The sequence below is a fragment of the Dromiciops gliroides genome, chromosome 4 (assembly GCF_019393635.1).
Source record: "Dromiciops gliroides isolate mDroGli1 chromosome 4, mDroGli1.pri, whole genome shotgun sequence".
Lineage (NCBI taxonomy): Eukaryota > Metazoa > Chordata > Mammalia > Microbiotheria > Microbiotheriidae > Dromiciops > Dromiciops gliroides.
The window spans coordinates 254,116,842-254,138,559 of NC_057864.1; the positions used below are offsets into that span (position 1 = coordinate 254,116,842).

At 42.1% G+C, this 21,718-nt stretch overlaps 1 protein-coding gene across 1 annotated transcript; it reads left to right on the forward strand.

The window, feature by feature from the left end:
* Positions 1–303: 303 nt before the first annotated feature.
* On the forward strand, positions 304–21,622 carry APOBEC2 (apolipoprotein B mRNA editing enzyme catalytic subunit 2). Its single transcript, XM_043962556.1, has 3 exons — positions 304–631; positions 16,027–16,583; positions 21,208–21,622. The coding sequence occupies exons 1-2, from the start codon at positions 495–497 to the stop codon at positions 16,568–16,570; spliced, it is 681 nt and encodes a 226-aa protein (XP_043818491.1). The 5' UTR covers positions 304–494; the 3' UTR covers positions 16,571–16,583; positions 21,208–21,622.
* The last annotated feature ends 96 nt before the right edge of the window (positions 21,623–21,718 follow it).

Genomic DNA, 21,718 nt, shown 5'->3' on the forward strand with positions numbered 1-21,718 from the left:
CGGTGACCCCAAACTAAATTTTCAGGAGACACTGGTCGCTCTTCCATCACCGCGACCTACCCTAGATAAGGTTGAGGGAGCGGAGAGTTGATGAGCATAAATACTAGGCTGGAGTAGAGCAAGGGAGTAGTGAGTGAGTTAAGGGAGGCATTGGAAAGAGGGAGGCCAGGACATCTGACCTGCCAACTTTCTGTCTCTACCTACTGATAAATAGGGGATTCCAATGGCCAAGATTTTCCACTTCCCCCACTCCAACATATTCGTCACTCAATTAAAAAAAGAGTGGGGGAGGGAAGGCACTGGTTATAAGGCCTGTACCACGAAGGGGCAGGGGACATTGAGCTCCGAGAGTCCCAGCTCTCTCCTGCTACTCTCAGCCTGATTTAGCTGTTGACAGCTGCTGCTCAGCAGCCCAGCTAGCTGCCTGCCTGTGGCCTAGCCAGCCCCCAAGCCCCAGACCCTTCGTTCCTGTGACTCCTATAGCTATCCCCAAAATGGCTGAGAAAGAAGAAGCTGCTGCTGCTGCTGCTGCTGCTGCTCCTCAAAATGGAGAGGGGGACTCTGACAACCTGGATGACCCGGAGAAACTGAAGGAGCTGATTGAGTTACCGCCCTTTGAGATCGTCACAGGGTAAGAGATAGGTTGCTGGCCGCTCTTCTCTGGGTGAGGTAGGAGGGAGGTTTTCAGGAGTGTGAGGTCTAGAGGAGGATTATGAGTGAGGACTTGGGTTCCAGTGCCTTGGGAAAGCTGGTGGAGGCTGACCACAGTTGGGCAGGGGAGAATTAGGGAGGAATTGGCTGGACTGTGCCCTGAGATTATGGTTGGGATACAGACATTAAATCCAGACTAATGTCTACTTGTTTTTAAATACGTGAATCTGGGGATATCACGGTATCAGTCTTGAAACGGAAGGGGCTTCTTTGCATAGTCGAGACTGACGTCAATAACTATAATAATTGCACATTTATATAGTCTTCAAGGTTTACAAAGAATTGATCTCACAGTAAAAATCTCTGAGGTGGCAGTCTCAAATCAGATAAGCCTCCTCCAGAGAGCCATTTGTTGGGGGTAAGGTTTGGGGGTGGGGTGGGGTTTGGTTTGTTTTATTTTTAATCCTTTTAAAGGGTTCAAGAGGGAAAGGAACAGCAGAGGTCTGGAAACTGCTATCTCTTATCCTGGAGAAATTGGCAGTGAGGTGGGGCAGTGGGAGGGAGGGATAGAGAGAGAGAGACAGAGAGAGACAGAGACAAAGAGACAGAGAGACAGAGACAGAGAGACAGAGAGAGACAGAGAGAGATTTCAGCAGGACCCCAGTTAAAGTTGTTCCCTTCCCTATTTGCTGGTCTCTAATCTCTGAAGAGAAGATTCCACAATAGAAGTTAAATGAGAGGTAGTTTCTTCCTACAAATCTTTTGTGAATTTCCCCAGGGGAGAGAAGCAGAAGTGATCCAAGAGCCCCATGAGCAAAGAGCTCATATTTAACCCAAGTCAGAGAAGGCAGGACAGTGAGATAAATCCATCCAGTATGAAGCACAGGGACATTCTGGTCAGGTAGGAAGTGGAGGGTATTGGATCCAATTCTACCAAAGCAAAGTGGGCTTCCTGGACAAGAGGAAGTAGGTTCAAGTGAAAGTAACAGGGCAAGAGAGGGGTTGTGTTGGGCATCTATTTGGGTGCCACTAACTTGTCTAGAACATGCCTACTCCAGACATAACTCCAAGAAATTCCCATGATTGTCTCTCTTCCTTATCCCTTTAGCCATAGCTACTGACAAATTGCTAGACAGAGAGAGATGAAGGTCTTTATGGGGCTGAGCTCAGCTGTACAGGACTCCCAAATCCTTCCCCATGCTTCAATATCTCCCACTGTCCCCTGGGTAAAACAGCAGTGAGCTCTCTACCTGATCCTTAAATCTTTCCCCCCTCCTCAGAGTCACCCTCTGAGATTTAGGGAGAACAGCAGTGCTCAAAGATGGGTGGGGACCACATTCTCAGAGAGCACAGTAGCTTCCAGGGGCAGGAAAACCTTACTCAGGATTCAGGATGAATCCTTGGAGGAAGAATAGCTCCCAAGTTTGTGCTGCTCTATGCCCACTCACATAATCTCACCCTTATCCCGGGATTAGGGGAGCAGCTGGAGCCAGATAGGTCTAGGGATAGGGAAAGCTTTGGTATAGCCTGGCCAAGAGAAGAGATTCCCACTCTGCCCCGCTTAGATCTTTTCTTTTTTTTTCTATGAGGCAAAGAGGGTGAAGTGACTTGCCCAAGGTCACACAGCTAGTAAGTGTCAAGTGTCTGAGGTCAAATTTGAACTCAGGTCCTCCTGAATCCAGAGCCAGTGCTTTTTCCACTTTATCCACTGCACCACCTAGCTCCCGCTCCCCCCCCCCCTTAGATCTTTAGTTGAGCCTTCCTCTACCACTGATATCCCTGAATGAAAGGAATAGAAAGAATTGCTAAGGGTCATGGTGGGGAGAGGACATTAAGAGGCTTTCCTACAATACAAGGACCCTAGTGTATACTGTCCTGGGCCATACGCACATATACCTCTGCTATTGCAATGGAGAGAAGTTTCTTAGCCTATGGATATGACCAGGCACTGAAGGTTCTTCTGTGATTTGAGGACGCCAAAGATAGAATGATTCCTAGTGACAAACAAGTGTAACCTTTGTGTAACCCCAATGTTCCCAATTGGGAAAATAAGCAAAAACCACCTCCCTCCATTTCCACACCCCACACCCTCAATCTAGGGGGAAAGGGAGGGTGTTGTTGAGGACTTGCAGTAATGAAAAGCTAGAAATCTGTAGCACAGCCAACAGAGAGTTCTGAAATGAACAGCAAGAAGCCCTAGTGTTTCCCTTCCACACTTCAGAGAAACAAGCAACAGATGCAGGAATTTGTTCCCTGGGGCCCCTCTGGGTAAATAGCCACATCTGAGATAGCCTGTAGGTGTCACTGTCCATCTGTCCTGGGAGGTGGGAAGAAAGGATGTTTGTTTGTATCCCTCCTCACTTGTTGACTTCTGGGTCACTGAGGTCAACAAGTTTTCAAGTCAAAGGTGATTTTTCAGGTCAGACCACTTTTAGGGGGCCTCGGGGATTTGGGCCTTGATTTGGCAAATTAGCTCGGAGGTTCATATTCTTCGACTTCTTGGTGGCAGAAGAAGGGGGAGAGGGAAAGAAAAGAAGGTAGGGAAGGAAAAGAGTATAGGAAGGAAGATGCAGACAAAAGAGAGAAAAAACCAACACTTTTTTTGCCTTCAGAGTTCCTGTCTTCAATCTAGAGATTGACAGGATGCATACAAAAGACACAGACTAAGAACTTGTATAAAATAATTTTTAAAAAATTTTGAGGACCACCATGCAGGGGTGCAAAAGAAGAATACTGAGAAGAGGCAGGGTAGAGGAAAGATTAGGTGTATTTGCAGATTAGATGATGCTTCCAGAAATTGGAGAACCTGCCTTTTGATGCTCATCCCATAAGCCCCCACCACCTTCTCAGCCCCTGAGCCAGATGAATCAGAGGGTAGCAAGTATGCAACCTCGAAAACAGAAGGCTAGAAACACAGGCATGCTTTGGAGAATTGAAGAGTTCCCTTGGGGGTAGGGAGGTGGTGCTGCAGACTTGAGCCCTGTAAAGCTTTGGGCTTCTGGAAAACCAGGGCTTGGAAGAGAATCTCTACCTAGGCCACTGAGTTTTGCTGTAGCCTCTGAACACAGTGGGGCAGCTAGGTAGTATAGTGGATAGAGTGCTGGAGTCAGGATACTTACTAGCTGTGTGACCCTGGAAAAGTCACTTCACCCCATTTGCATCAGTTTCCTCATCTGTAAAATGAGGTAGAGAAGGAAATAGCAAATCACTTCAATCTTTGCCAAGAAAAAAACCAAATGGGGCCACAAAAAGTTGGATTTGACTGAAACCACTGGATACAGTACAACTGAGAGAAGTGTCAGAGATAAAGTCTGTGGCTGCATTCCCCTTCCATTGGTTACATGATTGGTAGGCATGCCTCACCACAACTTTCACCCTAAAACAATGTACATGATATGACTTTGAAGGTATGTGTGTGTGTGTGTGTGTGTGTGTGTGTGTGTGTGTGTGTGTGTGTGTATACTTGAAGGAAGCTGACATCAGCAAATGAAAGCGGCAACCTTAGGAATCTCCTTAGTCATGATGAATGAAAGGGTAGAAAGGAAGCCAATCCTGGCCATAATCACGAATTCCAAATACCCTTTGGAGTCCTGGAGCATTTTAAAGGGCTGGCCCAGAAGAAAGAGAAGCTATCCAGCTGAGTTCAAACAGCCTTGATTCTATGGCAAAGTCCTGGGCCTTTGGATCTAAAAGGAGGCGACACATAGCTAGAAAAGTGGTGACAGATAGTTGGAAAGCTTTCTGGGAAGGAACATAGACATACAGGAGGTGTGGAACTCCCATCTTCTTGATGAGGGACACCAGAGAGATTCCCTTCTCAGGAAGGAGGGCCTGTGAATGAAGTGATGTTGCAAGAGTTGGGGAAAGGGGAAGAAATATGCATTTATGACACTGTGCTAAGAGCTTTTCCCAAATATTACCTCATTTGACCCTCACAACGACCCTGTGAGGTGGGTGCTATTATTATTCCCATTTTATAGTTGAGGAAACTGAGGTAGACAGAGGTAAAGTGATTTCAGCTAAGTGCCTGAGACTGGATTTGAACTCAGGTCTTTCTGACTCCAGGCCTACTGCCCTACCAATTGCCTCTAACAGGAGATGATCTTGACATCAAAGCACCAGGCTGTTTGATTGACTACGTGATTACTAAAGCTCCTTCTAAATCTAAATTCTACTATGCTATGCTGACTTCACAAGGTCAAGGAGTACACCTACCCCACTAAAAGAACCTTCCCATGTTCTGTTTTGCTCTGGATAGGAGTAGTTAGGGATGAATCTACATTTTTTTAGTACCCTTAGGTGATGAGGAAGGAGCGTGAGTTATCCCTGATAAAAGGAACTGGGCCGCTCAGTGACAGGAGTCCTGATTCTTTTTCCCTCTTAGACTGATTGTTTGGCCTCTTCTATGGGAAGATTACAGAGCAGAGGCAAGGGACTTAGAGCAGTAGAAAAGTAGAGGAGATGGGCATTTACCTTCATTGTAATACAAGGATATCTCACCTCCAGTACCAGACACTAACATCTGCCCTTCACATCCCCCAGAGAGGCAGTCAAGCAGGCACTGGGACAAGAGGCCACTGGAAAGCATGGATGGGTCAGGGCCCTTCCCTCCATAGCAAAACTCACTTTCTCCAAGGAAAGGTCAAGGGATCATGGGATTTTAGAGTTGAAAAAGACCTCAGAAACTTTAGAGATTATCTAGTCCAACCTACTCCTTTTACAAATGAGGAAACTGAGTCCCATAGAAGGGAAGTGACTTGAATAAGGTCATAATCAGTAATAAGTGATAGAGCTAGGAGTTAAACCCAAAACTTCCAGCTTCTAAATCCAGTATTCTGGATTCAAGGGATAATACTAACCCCCACCTCGCAAGTATTGTGAGGCTAAAATGAGATATTTGTAAATTTACTTAGCACAGTGCCTGGTATATATAATGGGCACTTAAGAAATGCTTATTCCCTCTCTCTTCTGTACTCCTTCTAATTCCTGGTCTCTGAGGTCTCTAGTGTTTCCTAAACTTCCATTGGCAGAATTTTCCTGAGTAGTCAGTCAATAAACATTTATTAAGCACCTATTACATACTGGGCACTGTGCTAAGCACTAGGGATACAATTCCCATTCTTGTTTTCTTGTGGTTTTTTGTTTTTGTTTGCGGGGCAATGAGGGTTAAGTGACTTGCTCAGAATCACACAGCTAATAAGTGTCAAAGTATCTGAGGTTAGATTTGAACTCAGGTCCTCTTGAATCCAGGGCAGGTGTTTTATCCACTGCACCACCTAGCTGCCCCCTGATAATGCCTGTTCTTAAGATTCTCAGTCTAATGGGGGAGACAATATGCAAACAACCATATACAATCAAAGTATATATAATTTGGAAATAACCAACAGAATTGAAGGGGAATTAGGAAAGACTTTCTTGTAGAAGGTGGGAATTTAGCTGTGACATGAAGGAAGCCAAGAGGCAGAGATGAGGAAGAAGAATATTCCACAAATGGGAATAGCCAATGAAAATGTCCAGAGCTGGAAGATAGAATGTCTTATTCAAATAACAGCAAGAAGGGCAGGGTCACTGGATCAAAGCGTACCTAGAAGGAGAGAGGTATAAGAAGGTCTAAGAAGGCTGGAAGGTAGGGCAGCTAGGTGGTGCTGTGGATAAAGCACCTGGATTCAGGATGACCTGAGTTCAAATTCAGCCTCAGACACTTGACACTTACTAGCTTTGCCACGCAAAAAAAAAAAGAAGAAGAAGAGGAAGAAGAAGAAGACTGGAAGGGACAGGCAGGTAATGAAGGGCTTTGGGTTTTGAATGACAGAGTATTTTACAATCCATTCTGAAGGTGACAGGGAACCACTAGAATTTATCGAGCAGCGACCGTGACATGGTAAACCCTGAGTTTTAGGGAGGTCATTTTGACAAATGAGGTGAGTGGGGAAAGACTTGAGGCAGAACCCTCTCCCAATCTTACTCAAAGGGCTCAGATAATTGCCAAAGATGAATCTATCTTATTTTCTCCACACCACGAGATAATGGCGATCTATTTCTTAGGACAAGCCTCCTCCTTCCCTCCATGGCTCATCTAAAAGAGCAGATGGCAGAGATGGCCCTTTACAAGGAAAGAAAGCAAGCTGCAAATGTCTCGCAGGCTCCCGTTTAGGACACAACATACAATCTTACAAATACGTACAAGTTCTTTAAACCTCTCCCAAACATCTTCCCTTGTTGATGGGGAGGGACAGGAGAAGAGAGAAAAGGGGAAACTGAAATGAGTAAGGTCTTTTTAACTCAGGTCTTCCTGACTCCCAGCCCAGTGCTATCCACCATACCACCTCACCGCCCCACATCAGAACACTAGCCTGTCTATATCACAGAATCTCAGAATTAAAAGGGACAAAAGAAATCATTTAGTTTGGCCCATATCTGACCCACTAGCCTCTTTTATAAAATATCTGACAAGTAGCCATCCAGCTTTCCAGCCTGGACTCTATTTGTTGAAAGTAAACACAAGTGGCTAAAGAAGGTTTTACTTGGCAGCTAGTTGGAGCCATAGTGCACAAAGCACTGGGCTTGGAATCAGGAAAACTCATTTTCCTGAGTTCCAATCTGATCTCAGATACTTACTAGCTGTGTGACCCTGGGCAAATCACTTCACCCTGTTTGCCTCAGTTTCCTCATCTGTAAAATGAGCTGGAGAAGGAAATGGTGAACCACTCCAGTGTCTCTACCAAGAAAACCCCAAATGGGTTCAAAGAGAGTCAGACATGATTCAACAACTACAATACTCTTATTTGCAGCACCTTAGGAATCCAAGTGCATAACATCATCATTGGCAGCTGGAAAAGTTTCTCAGAACAATTCCTTTATACCTTCCTTCTCCCTCTCTTATACTCATGTCCTCCTCCACGGCACTCAATATTTTAGTAATAAAATATGTGCTGAAAGGGTTTGCACAAGTAAACATGATAAGTAGGAAGAAAATTCCACTACAGTTGCAAAGAAAGAAATACTTACTGTTAGATAATCTGTGTCACTGCTTGCTTCTGTTAGGAGACAATAATTGAGATCACTATAATATGACTAAAAAAACCTTGCCCAGTGGGGAAGAGCTCCTTAACCTTTTGTTATATCATGTGTTTCCCGGTAATTTGATGAAACCGATGAAACTTTACTCAGAATAATATTTTTAAGTGAATAAAATAAAGTACATAGAATTACCTGGGAAACCAATTACATTGAAATAAAGATGAAATTTATTCCCCCATTCAAGATCATAGACCCCTTGAAATCAAACCACAAGACCTCTTATGGGTCTATGGACCCCAGGTTAAGAACCCCTTTTGTAGAGAAACTTGAGTAGCCCCTTCAGATATTTTAGCTGCCTTCCTGACCTGTTTCCATCTCCCCAGTGTTGACCTCCAGAACCTAGATGCTATTGGTTTCAAGAGAAGCCCCTAATTAGATGGTGAGCTTTCTTTATGTCATTAGCATGGAGCACAGTGCCTGGCACATGATATATACTTAATGCATACTGACTGTGAGACAGCATCTCTCTCACCCTCTATTTTCCTTCTGATCAAGGTGCCCCAGGAAAAGCCAAGCAGTCCTAGCTTCCCAGACCACTGGAGGATCAAGACTTTCAAAACTTTCCCTGCCTTTGTTCTTCTATTGAAATAGTTTCCCCTGTGGCAAAATGTGGTATAGTGCACCCCCTCACTGAGCAGGAGAGGAGTCTGATCCTGGAGGGAGGAGTAAACTGGGTATTAATAGAGGGCTGACCTTTTCTTCTCTCCTCTGGTTTCTGGTTTCTCTGGGTTCCTTCCTTGTGCTCAGAGAAGCTGGGTTGCAGCATTCCAGTAGAGATGAGGACTTTTTTCAAGCTGAGCACTTCATCTCTGAATCTAGCACCCACTACCAGGCTAGAACAAACTAGTTTTCTCTGCTTGGGAGTCTATCTGGCAAAATCTTTGGAACGGAAGAAAGCCTATTCAGAAGTCGTAGTGACAGGGCCGTCTGCAAGTTCTACTAATTTAGTCAGGAATAGTTGACAAATTGTGCATTTGACATTTGCTTTTGACTAAATCCTCCAAACCCTTCAGGAAATACCTGTATCACCTGCAGAAGAGCAGTTGTTACTCATTCTGTTAAGGGATTTACCCAATTACTGAGGTTGCTTTGGTCTGCACTGCAGGGTGGGGTAAAGGAAAATGGTAGCAAAGGAGAAGCAAAATGCAAATAAAGAGTAAGCTAGAGTTAAAGCAAAAAATATATTTTCCTCTCTCCATATGCCTATTTATCTTTCTATCTACCTATCTATCGATCATCTATCTATCATATACACACAGATATGTTATATGTATAGTAAATATAGTGTATATACTATAGGGTAGATATGTTCCATAAACATCATATGTATGTTGTTCTTGTTCATCCTTCATTTTTCAAAAGGACCAATGACATCAAGAGAGTGATATCTTAATTTGCTAGTGAATTGGATGTGAGTGGGGCAGAGCTGAGCAAAGTCATCAGCTTCACTGTCTCTTACAGAGTCATCAAAATCTAGTGGCAAGACAACTGGTGATAGCCCGGGATTCAGTGAGTAACCTTGGCTTTCCTAAATTAAAGTCTTTCTCAGGTCTCGGTTTGTCAGAGGCCATACCCATTCAATGACTAAGAGCTGGATAAGAGTCAAAAGATGACTCAATTTACCATCACAAATATATCAACCTGGGAGGGAAAGACCCTTGGAGTTTGGGGCCAGAACAGAAAATAATTGCTATTTACACTCATTCTAAGCCATCAAAACCTAAATAATAAGCCAGAGAGGCTTCAGTTGGGGCTATTATTGGGCCATTCAATGAAAGCCAGGGTCATTTGGGTTTTAAGGTGCAGTCAAATGGATCCATTTAAATCACAGCGGGCTTTTAAAAGTCTGTCTTTCCAGAGCTATATTTCAAGAAATCAAAAATGAAAACCACTCAGGAGAAAAAGTAAATTGTCCTAGCTTTTTTTTGGGGGGGGGAAGTAATAAATAAATGATGTGATGAAGAATAAGAAATAGCAGCATTTCCCAACTTCTGCTCAAATTACATATTATAGAAAATATACAATTATATACTCTTTATAATTAACATTATATGCACGTGTTAATTATAGAGTATATAATAAGTATAATATCTACTAACATATATGTAGTGTGTATGTGCATGCATGTGTATGTATGTAAACAGCTCACATTTCTGTACTGTTATAAGGTTTACAAAGTGACCTCCCACAATACCCCTATTAGGTAAGGTAGTGAAAATATTATTTCCTCCATTTTACAGATGATGATAATAAGGTGGTGAATTAACTTGTCCATAATTCTACAATTAACACTGTAAACATTAATACCAGGGCTTAGACCTAGGTCATTTTCTCTCTTCCCACAAACCCATCCTTCTTCCAAGCTTTCTTACTACTGTCCAGGGCTCCACTACTTTTTTAGCCAGTCAAATTCAATAATCTCAGAGTAAATATTTTTTGTTTGTTTTTGTTTGTTTGTTTTTGCAGGGCAGTGAGGGTCAAGTGACTTGCCCAGGGTCATACAGCTAGTAAGTGTCAAGTGTCTGAGGCTGAATTTAAGCTCAGGTCCTCCTGTACCCAGGGCTGGTGCTTTATCCACTGTGCTACCTAACTGCCCCCCTAAGAGTAAATCTTAACTCAGTTCTCTTCATCTCACATACCTGATCAGTTATCAAATCTTGTAATTTCTTTCTCTTCATTTCTCATTTATATCTTCTCTCCTCCATTCACATAGCCATCACCTTAGTTCACACCCTCATCACTTCTTACCTAGACAAAGCCCTGTTAATTGGGACACCCTGCCTCAAGTCTCTCCCTACTCCAATCCATTCTCCATACCAATAGTGTCAAACATTCTACTTGTGAACTTCATGCTGCCCAAAATACACTCAAATGTCCAAACCAGACTAAAGTGTAATTGAGAGATATTTAACAAAATAAATAAAAATCAATGAAATACAAATAATATTACATTTTAAAACTATGTCAATGTGCAGCCCACAGGGATCCTTATGTATAATTTAGTGATCTCCATTTCTATTAGAGCTTGATACCAGTACTTCACACTTCCATCAAAGTGATCTGCCTAAAGCTCATCTGACCATGTCACCTCACCCCCCCCACCCCCACACTGACCCACTCCCACAGAGGAAATTCCAGTGGCTCTCCATTTTCTCTAAGATTACATGTAAACTCTGCTGTTTGGGAACTTAAAGGTCTTCACAGCCTAGCTGACCCCTTCCTGTCTTTCCAGTCTTTTAACTCATTACTTAGTCTATGAACTCCATAGTCAAGACACACTGGCCTATGGGCCATTCATCCCATCCCCCATTTCCACTCCTTTGCCCCGGCTGTGCCCCCTGCTAGAAATGTTCTATCTCCTAACCTATGATTCTTAGATTCCCTGGCTTTCCTTAGGACTCAGTTTACATGCCACCTTCTCTGGGAAGTCTTTTCTGGTCTCCAGATATTAGTGACCTCTCTGCTTTAAAGCTACCTTACATCAACTCTGCATACATCTTGTATGAACTGATTTGTATATTTGGGTTTTGGGTTTGGTTTTTTTTTCAGGGTAATGAAAGTTAAGTGACTTGCCCAGGGTCACACAGCTAGTAAGTGTCAAGTGTCTGAGGCCAGATTTGGATTCAGGTCCTCCTGAATCCAGGGCTGGTGCTCTATCCACTGCACCACCTAGCTTCTCCCCCCCCCATTTATATATATTGTCTCTCCCATTATAATATTAGTAAGCTTCAAGAAGGCAGAGACTATTTTTGCTTTTTCTTTGCACTCTCCTCACCCTTAAGCACTTAGCACCTCAACTGACACACAGTAAACAATTTATAAATGCTTATTGAGTGATAGTTTTAGTGATCTTTGCCATGCTGTCTCTTGCGTAGATAACACCCAAATTATAAAAAGTCTCATTAACATTTATGTATTGTTTTAAGATTTACAGGGGCAGCTAGGTGGCACAGTGGATAAAGCACCGGCTCTGGAGTCAGAAGTACCTGAGTTCAAATCCGGCCTCAGACACTTGACACTTACTAGCTGTGTGACCCTGGGCAAGTCACTTAACCCCCATTGCCCTGCAAAATCAAAAACAAAAACAACAACAAAAAAAGATTTACAAAGCACCCTACATACATTATCTCATTTGATCTCTACTGTGGCATTATAGGTGTCAATGTCCCCATCTTACAGATGAGGAAATTAAAGTTCAGAGGAGTTGTGACTTGCCCACAGTCATAAGGCTAATGTCAAAGGCAGGATTGGAACCCAGTTCTTTCCGGACTCCAAGTCTAGTGCTCTGGTCATTAAACCACATCATATAATTACCACAGAAAATGCCTAAAAGAACTCTATTTAAGTTCTAAAAAGAAAAGGATTGCTAGTTTCCAGTGGGGATCAGGGAAAGTTTCAAGGAAAAATTGGATTCTGATTTCAACAGAGGGAGGTGGAAAAAGAGGAACAGGGTATGAACATAGGTGCAGAGGCAGGACAGCACAAGGAGACTGAGCTAGCGAGTAGCTTACACAGAAGGTAAAGAACATAAGGATAGAAAAAATAGGCTGGTGCCTGCTTATGGAGAGCACTGAGTGGGAGGCTAAGCAGATTCTATTTTATCTGTGTAGGGAGTCACTGATGGATTTTGAGGAGGAATGATATCATTAGATTTGTCCATAAGTTAACCTGACAGCAGCACCAGATTGATGGGAGGGAGAAGGAGCAGAAAGGAGGGAGAGTTGAAATGTGCAGTTCTGTAAGGAAACTATTATTATCGGCCAGTTGGGAGGTAATGAGGGACTAAGGTGGTGGTAGTGAATAGAAAGTAGAGAAGTAAGAGAGATTTTAATGCCTTTCAGAGTTAGTTTGGAGATTGCCTTACTTGATATTTAAGAAAACATTTGTGTTATAGAACCTCCCAGGGAAATTTTTCCTTGGGGACCCAAACAGTCTGTGTGTTCTGCTACATGGGATAGTGAGTCAATAATTATTGCATATCCTCTGTGTGGAGAAAAGTCCTATAAAAGCCACTGAGGAGACAAGGGTTTTTTGTTTTTGTTTTTGTTTTTGTTTTTATGGAAAACTCTCAGCTTGAGGGGGAAAAGACTCATAATCAGAAAACATACTTAAGATAAGCAACTTGGAAGTGGCTGCAAATGAATATTGTCCAATCAAGCAGCTAAATGATAAAGAGAGAAAGAGGAAAGGTAAGAGATCTGGAGTCAGAGGGCCTGGGTTCAAATCTTAGCCCTGGCACTTACCACCTGTGTGACACTGGTTAATAGCCTTTCTGGGTCTATTTCCTCATCTGAAAAAAATAGGGGGTTGGATTATATCAAAGCTTCTTAAACTGTAGGTCCAGACCCAATATGGGGTTGCATAACTGAATGTGGGGGTCATGAAAAATTTGGCAGTTAATGTTTGATTGGTATGCCTATATACCCATATAAAAAGTTCTTGGGTGAAAAGGGGTCATGAGAGGAAAAAGTTTAAGAAGCCCTGGATTAGATGACCTCTATGGTCATCTGTGGTCCATTTCAGCTCTTAAGTTTAGCTCTGTGAGGAACTGAGGTCTAGAGAATTCAGTGACTTGCCTAAAGCCTTGCTGGTTGTAAGTGGTAAAGATTAAAACTCAGGCCCTCTGACCCCAGCTCGCTGGCTCGCTGGCTCTCTCTCTCTCTCTCTCTCTCTCTCTCTCTCTCTCTCTCTCTCTCTCTCTCTCTCTCTCTATTGTTCCAAAGTCCTTGTGCTTAGCTGCCAAGCCTGATGATTCCTCTTATTGTACTAAAGGGTTGGTAGCTTGGGGTGAGTGTGACCTTGTGCTGTGGTAAAGGGTGGGCTCTGGGACCTCATCAGAGTCCCCATTCTTTTGAAATGTTAAGTAAATAATAAACACCTGTGTTCAGGGACAGAGGGGCTTAGGGAGCTAAGTATAGTGTACTGAGGAATCCCAGGGGCTGTGCCCCCACAGCCATTCATCTCCATAGTGGAAAATTACCTTGACGTGAGGGAACATGGAAACTTGAGTTTCAGTGGGGGAAGGGAGGCCATGGATTCTACAGGGGATTACTTAGCATTCACCCCATGCTTTGGCATCTATGGCTGATCCTTTAGGTCATCAGTGTCTGGGAGTATCCAATACTCCCCCTACTGGCTTGCCAATGGTTTGAGTAACTGCTACCTCAACTTAGGTAAAAGTAGGATCATGGATTTCAAATTGGAAAGGACCTTAGAGGTCATCTTAGTTCAACCCCCTCATTTTACAAAGGAAGAAACTGAAGCCCAAATAGAAATGACTTGTACACTAATGAGTGACAACTAGTTAGCAGCAGTGCTGGGACTTGAACCCAGATTTTCTAAATAGCAAATCCAAGACTCTTTCCACACTACTTTCTGTAGTCCAAACAATTTAGCCCTTATTTAAATACCATCTCATATTATTCTGTTTCACTTATGTCTTATCTTCCTGATTAGATTATAAACTCCTTGAAGGCAGGAATTATTTTCCATTCTTCTTTTGCAAACTTCATTGCACCTAGGACAGTACTGGGCATACTGTAGGTACTTCCTCAATAAATGTTTTATTAGAGAAGCAGCTGTTTGAGTCTGGGTAAGTCTCCCACAAAGTTGTTGGAAAGTACAAGTGAGATCATGTATATTGTCAGGGAATTCTCTTGACTAGGAAGAAGGCGACCTATTAGGAGAGGTGTACCAGTAAATGGAGAGTCCAATGACTGTGGGTCAAAGATAGGAAGCCAAACTGAAAAGAAAGAAATTTATTAGCATGCTAAGGAAGACTGCTCAGCTTCTACTTGTTAGGGTATAGGTTTGGTTTTTATAACCTTTCAGGCCTGGACACAATCAGCAGCATTTTGTGATAACTTAGGATAGACAAGAAAAGCATTTCACAAGGGGAGGGTTAGAAAAAGAGAAGGGTCTGCTATGGGGGGAAAGGGGAATAGTTGGAATGTAACTATCAGGATTGGTTGTAAGTAAACATTCCCTTTTCAAGGGAAGGAGACAAGTGGAAGTGACCAAATACTTTTATAATTGTGAAAGAAGTCCTTTTAGAAAAAAACTGCAGATGAGAGCATCCACTTTACTATATCCTTTCATAGTTTATTATATTATATATATATCATATTTAATTTCTCTTTCAATAGGAGTTATGAACTTTATAATATTTGGCCACCAGGTAGTCGGAGGATTAGTTCATCAAAATATTGCAAAATAATTGTAGTTCCTATCTGCCCCCACACATACAAACAATGTAAAGCATTATGGTATATGAATCCAAGGTATTATTTCTATCTTTCATAATAATTAATATTTATTAATAATGATGATGATCATAATAGACTTTAATTTGGATTGCTTCCATTCATCAAAATGATTAAGTGATGGTAATTAGGATAACAGCAAGGAGAAGGGAAAGATAGTTAAGGAGAATTCTTGAAAGTTTATCTGCATAGCTCATCAAAAGTCACTTCATTTTCTTCTCTACCATGTATGAAAAGAAATGTCTGTGGTGGGAAAAGGATGGAATTTGGGGGGAAAATGGACAATTTGAGTAAATAGATGAAAGGCAGATAAATGAGTACTAATAAGGTAAAATGAAAATGCAGTTTTGTGTATTTCAAAAGTATTATTTGCCCAGGATTCACCAAAGTCAAGAGAAAGTGAGAAATTAGAAATTAGTCCCAAATGGCTTGGGATGGTAGTTTGTCTGTCTTCTGAGTGGGATAAAACTGTATACCCTGCACTCATTGAGTCCTCTCACCCCGGGGTCATCCTTGCTGCTTTTCTCATTAGTTGGCATTTTAGTGAGGGCAGGCCTATGTCCCATTAGTATAAAATCTTCTGAAAGTTGGGAGGCAGCTTAGATTAGTGAATAGGGTCTTAAAGTCAGAAGGCCTGGGTTTGAGTCTCAGATTTGACACACACATGAGCTGTGTGACTTGGGATAGATTGTGTAACATTTATGCCTTAGTATTGTGACCTGTAAAATCATAGTTTAATATGTGTACGACTCACCTCATAGGGCTGGTATGAGGAAAATGTCTTGTAAACCTTTTTAAAAAATACCACATAAATGTGTAACTTTATAGTTTCTTTGCCTGATTTGAAAAAGTTGTAATATGTGATCTCTCACAAGTTCCTCCCAACTCTGAAATCCTATAATTCCTGATTTGTATCTTGGTTGCTTTGCCAGGCTTTCCATTATGGTATTAATCTAGCTGGCTGTTCCTTGGAACAAAATCTCACCTGAAAGACACCTTCTCTTCTTTTCCTCCCTCTCTCCCTCACTTTTAGGGAACGGCTTCCTGTCAATTATTTTAAGTTTCAGTTCAGGAATGTGGAATACAGCTCTGGACGGAACAAGACCTTCCTGTGCTATGTGGTGGAAGTCCAGGGCAAGGACGGCCAAGGCCAGATGTCCCGGGGCTACCTGGAGGATGAGCATGCAGGAGCCCATGCAGAAGAGGCCTTTTTCAAAACCATCCTGCCCACCTTTGACCCTGCCCTTCGCTACAATGTCACTTGGTACGTCTCCTCCAGCCCTTGTGCAGCCTGTGCAGACCGTATCTCAAGCACCCTGAGCAAAAACAAAAACCTTAGGATGCTCCTTTTGGTGGGTCGGCTCTTCATGTGGGAAGAGCCTGAGATCAAGGCTGCCTTGAAGAAGTTGAAGGAAGCAGGATGCAAGCTACGGATCATGAAGCCCCAGGACTTCGAGTATGTGTGGCAGAATTTCGTGGAGCAAGAAGAGGGAGAGTCGAAGGCCTTTGTGCCCTGGGAGGACATTCAGGAGAACTTCCTTTACTATGAGGAGAAGCTGGCTGAGGTCCTGCACTGATCTGCCTTTACATGTGAGTCTGCCTTCTCCCTTATACCTACCTGGGCTGGGTCCATAACATATAACCTATAACCTACAACCTCTTACCTTTCCAGTCTTCTTCCTGCCCCCCCAAAATGTAGTCTTCAATCCAGTGGCACTGGCCTCCTGGCTGTTTCACACATAAGACATGTCATCTCTCAGCTGTGGCCATTCTTCTGGCTGTGACCCACCCTGGGATGACTTCCCTTCTCCTTTACAACAACTGACTTCCCTGGCTTCCTTTAAGTCCCAACTAACTTCTACAAGAAGTCTTCCTCAGCCCCTCTTAATTCTAGTGCCTTCCCCTCTCTTAATTATTTCCTATTCATATTATATATTGTTACATTATTTCCTATTTATAGCTTGCTTTGTATATATTTGTTTGCATTAAATTTCAAGCTGCTTGAGGGCAGGGACTATCTTTTACCTCTTTTTGTATCTCCTGCACGTAGCACAAAGCCTGGAACATACAAGGTGCTTAACAAATGTTTATTGAGTGAATGAATGAATGAATGAATGAATGAATGAATGAATGAATGAATGAATGAACGAGTAGGAAGGGAGTTCCAGTTCTCCTATGGAGGGCTTTAACTCTGGTATGCAGTGGATAGAGTGATGAATCTGAAGACAGAAAGACAAGTTCAAGACCTGCTTCAGACACTTAGCAGCCGTGTGCCAATGGGCAAGTCACTTAACCTGTTTCACCCTCAATTTCTTCGTCTGTAAAATGAGGATAACAGGCCCTACCTCACTGGATTACTGTGAAACCTAAGTGAGTTAATGTAGGTAAAGTGCTTTGCAAACCTTAAAGCACTCAATAAAAACCATCATCACCACCACCAACAATGACATCATTCAGAAAAAGTTCTAAACCTGTTTTGTTTCAGCCTTGGCTCTGCTTTCCCTTCCTTCCCATTGGTCAGGGAAAACTATTCTCGATGTTAGAAATTCACAAATTCCTAATTCAGGCCTCTTGGTCCTTTAGCCTACAAAAGCACTACTAGGCCTGATGGTGTAGGTATGCCTTGATCGATCTTATGAAAACTGGTTTTATTCCACAAATAGATCCACAAATCTGGCTTCTCTCTAAGGACTCATTTCCTCCTTCTTGATGAGAGGATGAGGATTAAATAACCTCTAAGAACTTTTCCTTCTCTAAATCTATGATCTCATAATCAAAATAATTTCCCCACACCCCAGGAAAGAGATATAGCTAAAATTGACCAGGGATTCTAGAATTGGGACCCAAAGCCCTGATAGGGTGAGAATTGTATTTTCTATGCCATCCCCAAAAATGGGATATGAGGGTACCTGGGCTAAATTCTGTTATTAGAGCAAATATCAGAGAAGTCATTTCAATCCACAGACTGCCTTCTTCTTTGTCTCCTGCCTACTAAAGGCTTGAACCCCTTGAAAGCACATTGTTGTTGCTACCCTCCCATCATCCTCACTCCTTTTTTGCAGGTTTCTGTCTTCAAAGCGTCATGTTTTAATTTCTAAATAATTTTTCGAGTCCCACAAGAGGTTTGAATTTAATGTTTCTTTGGCTTTGGTGTTTCTACACAAACAATTATACAATTATTTTAAAGGAGATCTATGGTTGGCATTTAGATGTGTAATTCAAGAACCGTTCACCTTTTGTTGAAAAGCACCTCAGTAAAAGCCCATGAAAATGTGCTGAAAGGAAAAGACCCTGGGATGGCAATGAGCCACACTCTGCAGGAAATGTGGTAGTTTAAGATGATGTGTTTATCAAACTAGTTGCAGCATCCAGTCAGACCCCTACAGTTGTCGAGAGGAGATAAAGAACACTGGAAGAGTAGTTGTGTTAGTGAGGATTAGCTATTTAAACAGCCAATTAGGACACAATTAAGGCCAACTTGGCCTCTTGCTGAGGGTGAATTAGATCCTTAACAAAAACAGACTGAGTACCCTCTGGGAGATTAATGGATCCTTTTCTACACATTTTTGGGTTTGTTCTGCTCTAATTTTCATCCTCAGGAATTCTATGTAATACTCACTGAATCCCTTTGTTAGGCCCCAGGGTGGGCAGTCCCAAATATCCAACCACCAAGAAAGGTCTTGGAAGTCTTCCTGACTTTTACACTACTTTACTTTAGGTACTTATTTATATATGTATATACACACATATGTATATATACGTGTGTATGTATGTATGTGTATGTGTATTTGTATGTAGCAGTTAGGTGGTGCAGAGGATAGAGCACAGGCCCTGAAGTTGGGAGGACCTGAGTTCGAATGTGACCTCAGACACTTATTAGCTATGTGACCCTGGGCAAGTCACAACCCCAAATTGCCTCAAACATCTGGGAACATTTCCAGTTGTCCTGAGGTGTGTGTGTGTGTGTGTGTACACATATACATATCAGATCTATCAATCTAATCTATATCTATCTATCTATCTATCTATCTATCTATCTATCTATCTATCTATCTATCTATCTATCTATCTATCTCTCTCTCTCTCTCTATCTCTCTATCTATCTCTCTATCTATCTATCTATCTACCTATCTATCTATCTATCTAATCTACCCATCTACCTATCTACCTATCTATCATCTATCTTGCTACTGGACCCAGATGGCTCTGAAGGAGAAATCGAAGTTGGTGACTTTGCACAGCTCTCCCTCCCTTAAATCCAATTCACTGCAAATCATGACATCACCTCCTGATGTCACTGTCCTCTTTGAGAACAAAGGTTAGGGCAGCTAGGTGGTGCAGTGGATAGAGTACTGGCCCTGGAGTCAGGATGACCTGAGTTCAAATCCAGCCTCAGACACTTTACACTTACTAGCTGTGTGACATTGGACAAGTCACTTAACCCTCACTGCCCTGCAAAAAAAAGGGGGGGAAAAAGAAAAGAGAACAAAGGCTAAACAACAACCACCTTAGGTATTCATCAGCAGTCCTCTGCCCTGTGGCATTCATTTTAGTTTATGATAAGATGTGGGACCAGTTTGCTTTTAGGATGCTCCCCATGAGGATGTTTCAGTGCCCAAGATTCCATGTTTTCTGTGTACATGATCCATACCTCAATAATGAAATGCTCTTTCAAATGACATTTTAAAAAATCTTGAATCTGCCTGACTTTAGTAGGAAATGCAGATGGAGAGGGACCTGGTCACTAAATAAAACAGTTAAAGGGTCTTTTAGAAAACTGGGAGAGGGTGTTCAAATTGAACTGTATTGAATCCATAGCCTGGCCTTTCCACCTTGCTCTCTTCACCAGGAATTGGACCCTTTCACTTGATTTCAAGTTTAAAACAATACACAAAAGTCCATTGGTTTTAGATGGTGCCCTTGAGTCTACCACCCAGGTAATTAGACAAATAAATCATGTGCCCTGGTGGCCGAGTAGCAGTACATTTTCCTTTCTGTGAAGGCTGAAGAGTTTGGTTAATATTCATCAGATCCCAGTTGGAGATCTTGAAGAGACGCTAGTCCAATTCCCTTCCAAAGATGAGGAAACTGAGATTCTGAGCTCAATGACTTTGTCCTGGGTCACACAGCTATTAAGTGTCTGAGGCCAAGCCCAGCATCCTATGCACTATGCCATGCTGCCCCATTATTGGGCCTTTTAAAAATATGCTTATCCACAAAGTTAATGTTTTGGCATATGTCTCCATAGGTGTGACATTGCACACATGGATTATTTGTTTACAAATTTAAAAACCCTGGATGCGTCTGCCTTTGCCATTCTAGTTTCCTGAACTACTGCCTCCTGCTGCCCAATTGTTATATGTTCAGGGAATACATGCTAATTTATTATTATTATTATTATTATTAATTTATTATTATCACCCAAGCAAAACAGCTAGCTTTGCCTCAAAAATAATCCCTAAAAGCATGTCAAAATTGATTTTGAGATTAGAGTTTTGTTTATTGGTGCAACCATATAGAAAATAGGTCTTTTGGGGAGGTCTAGGGAAATAGAAGTAATTATTCCTAGGTCAGAGAGAAATGATTTTTGAATTCAGAGTAGTTGGAGGTTATTCATGTTACTGAACATTTAGTAATTGGTAGGCATAACAGCATTATCTATATTTATTGATTTTTTTTTTTGGTGGGGCAATGAGGGTTAAATGACTTGCCCAGCTAGTAAGTATCAAGTATCTGAGGTCGAATTTGAACTCAGGTCCGCCTGAATCCAGGGCAGTTGCTTTATCCACTGCGCCACCTGGTACCCCCAGCAGTATTATCTATATTGGTTAAAAATGCTTCCTTCTTTTGAGTCTATCCTGTTACTGAAAGGGTGATCATAATTAAACATGGCTGAACCAACAGTTCTGGAGAACAAGCATGTGTTTTACCATGGATTTGTTGTACATTTTTTACTTGATTTTGAAAAGCACAACAAAACTTTTCATTCAAGAAGAGAAAAGGCTAAGACTAGTTTTCTCTGCATTTTCTATCATAAATATGAGAGGGGAAATAGAGTTTAGCCAAAAAGCAAACCAGAAATCCCAAGACATTGATGAGGGAGATTTGGGGCACTAGCTAACCATGTGAGTGGTATTGTTAACTCTGAAAGAAATTCTTATTTTGGACCAGCAGTTAGCCTCTAATAACATTTTTTTCTCTATCTTTTCCCTAGGGCTAGCCTGTCACCTCTAAGAGACATCAGTGACATACACAGCCATCTGGGACATGCCTGTGGCTTCCTAATACCACTTGGAGCCAGAATATCTAAGTCAACCTCATCAGACAGGCCCCAATGGACTAAAAATATACTCCCTGTGCTTTAATTAATTTAAGCTGTGCCCCTCTTTGTTAAAGTTGCTCATGGAGGGTGGGGGTGGGGGAAAGTTAAAATAAGCCGGGGTGGTGGGGACAACAGTGAAAACTTAAGTGTTTAGGCGACAGGTTATAGTCACCTCCCAACAGGCTGCATCATAATTCAAATATCCTCAGATCCAAAGTGCAAGTCATAAAAATATGTCCAGCAATGTGTTTTGTAATGTTAAGAACCTTTTTTAAAAGAAAAAAACAGGGATGATTACCAAAAGAGACTAATGTTGTGGTTTTTATTTCTCATACAAACTGATAGATGCTAGGTTTTCAAGAAACCTAGCATTAGGGAGTTATAAACAGCAGGACATGATACT

Excerpts from the sequence above, each read along its gene's own strand:
- APOBEC2 (XM_043962556.1), top strand. The coding sequence starts at position 495 with ATGGCTGAGAAAGAAGAAGCTGCTGCTGCTGCTGCTGCTGCTGCTCCT. Across the intron at positions 632-16,026 it reads CCCTTTGAGATCGTCACAGG|GGAACGGCTTCCTGTCAATT; the intron begins GTAAGAGATAGG and ends CCTCACTTTTAG.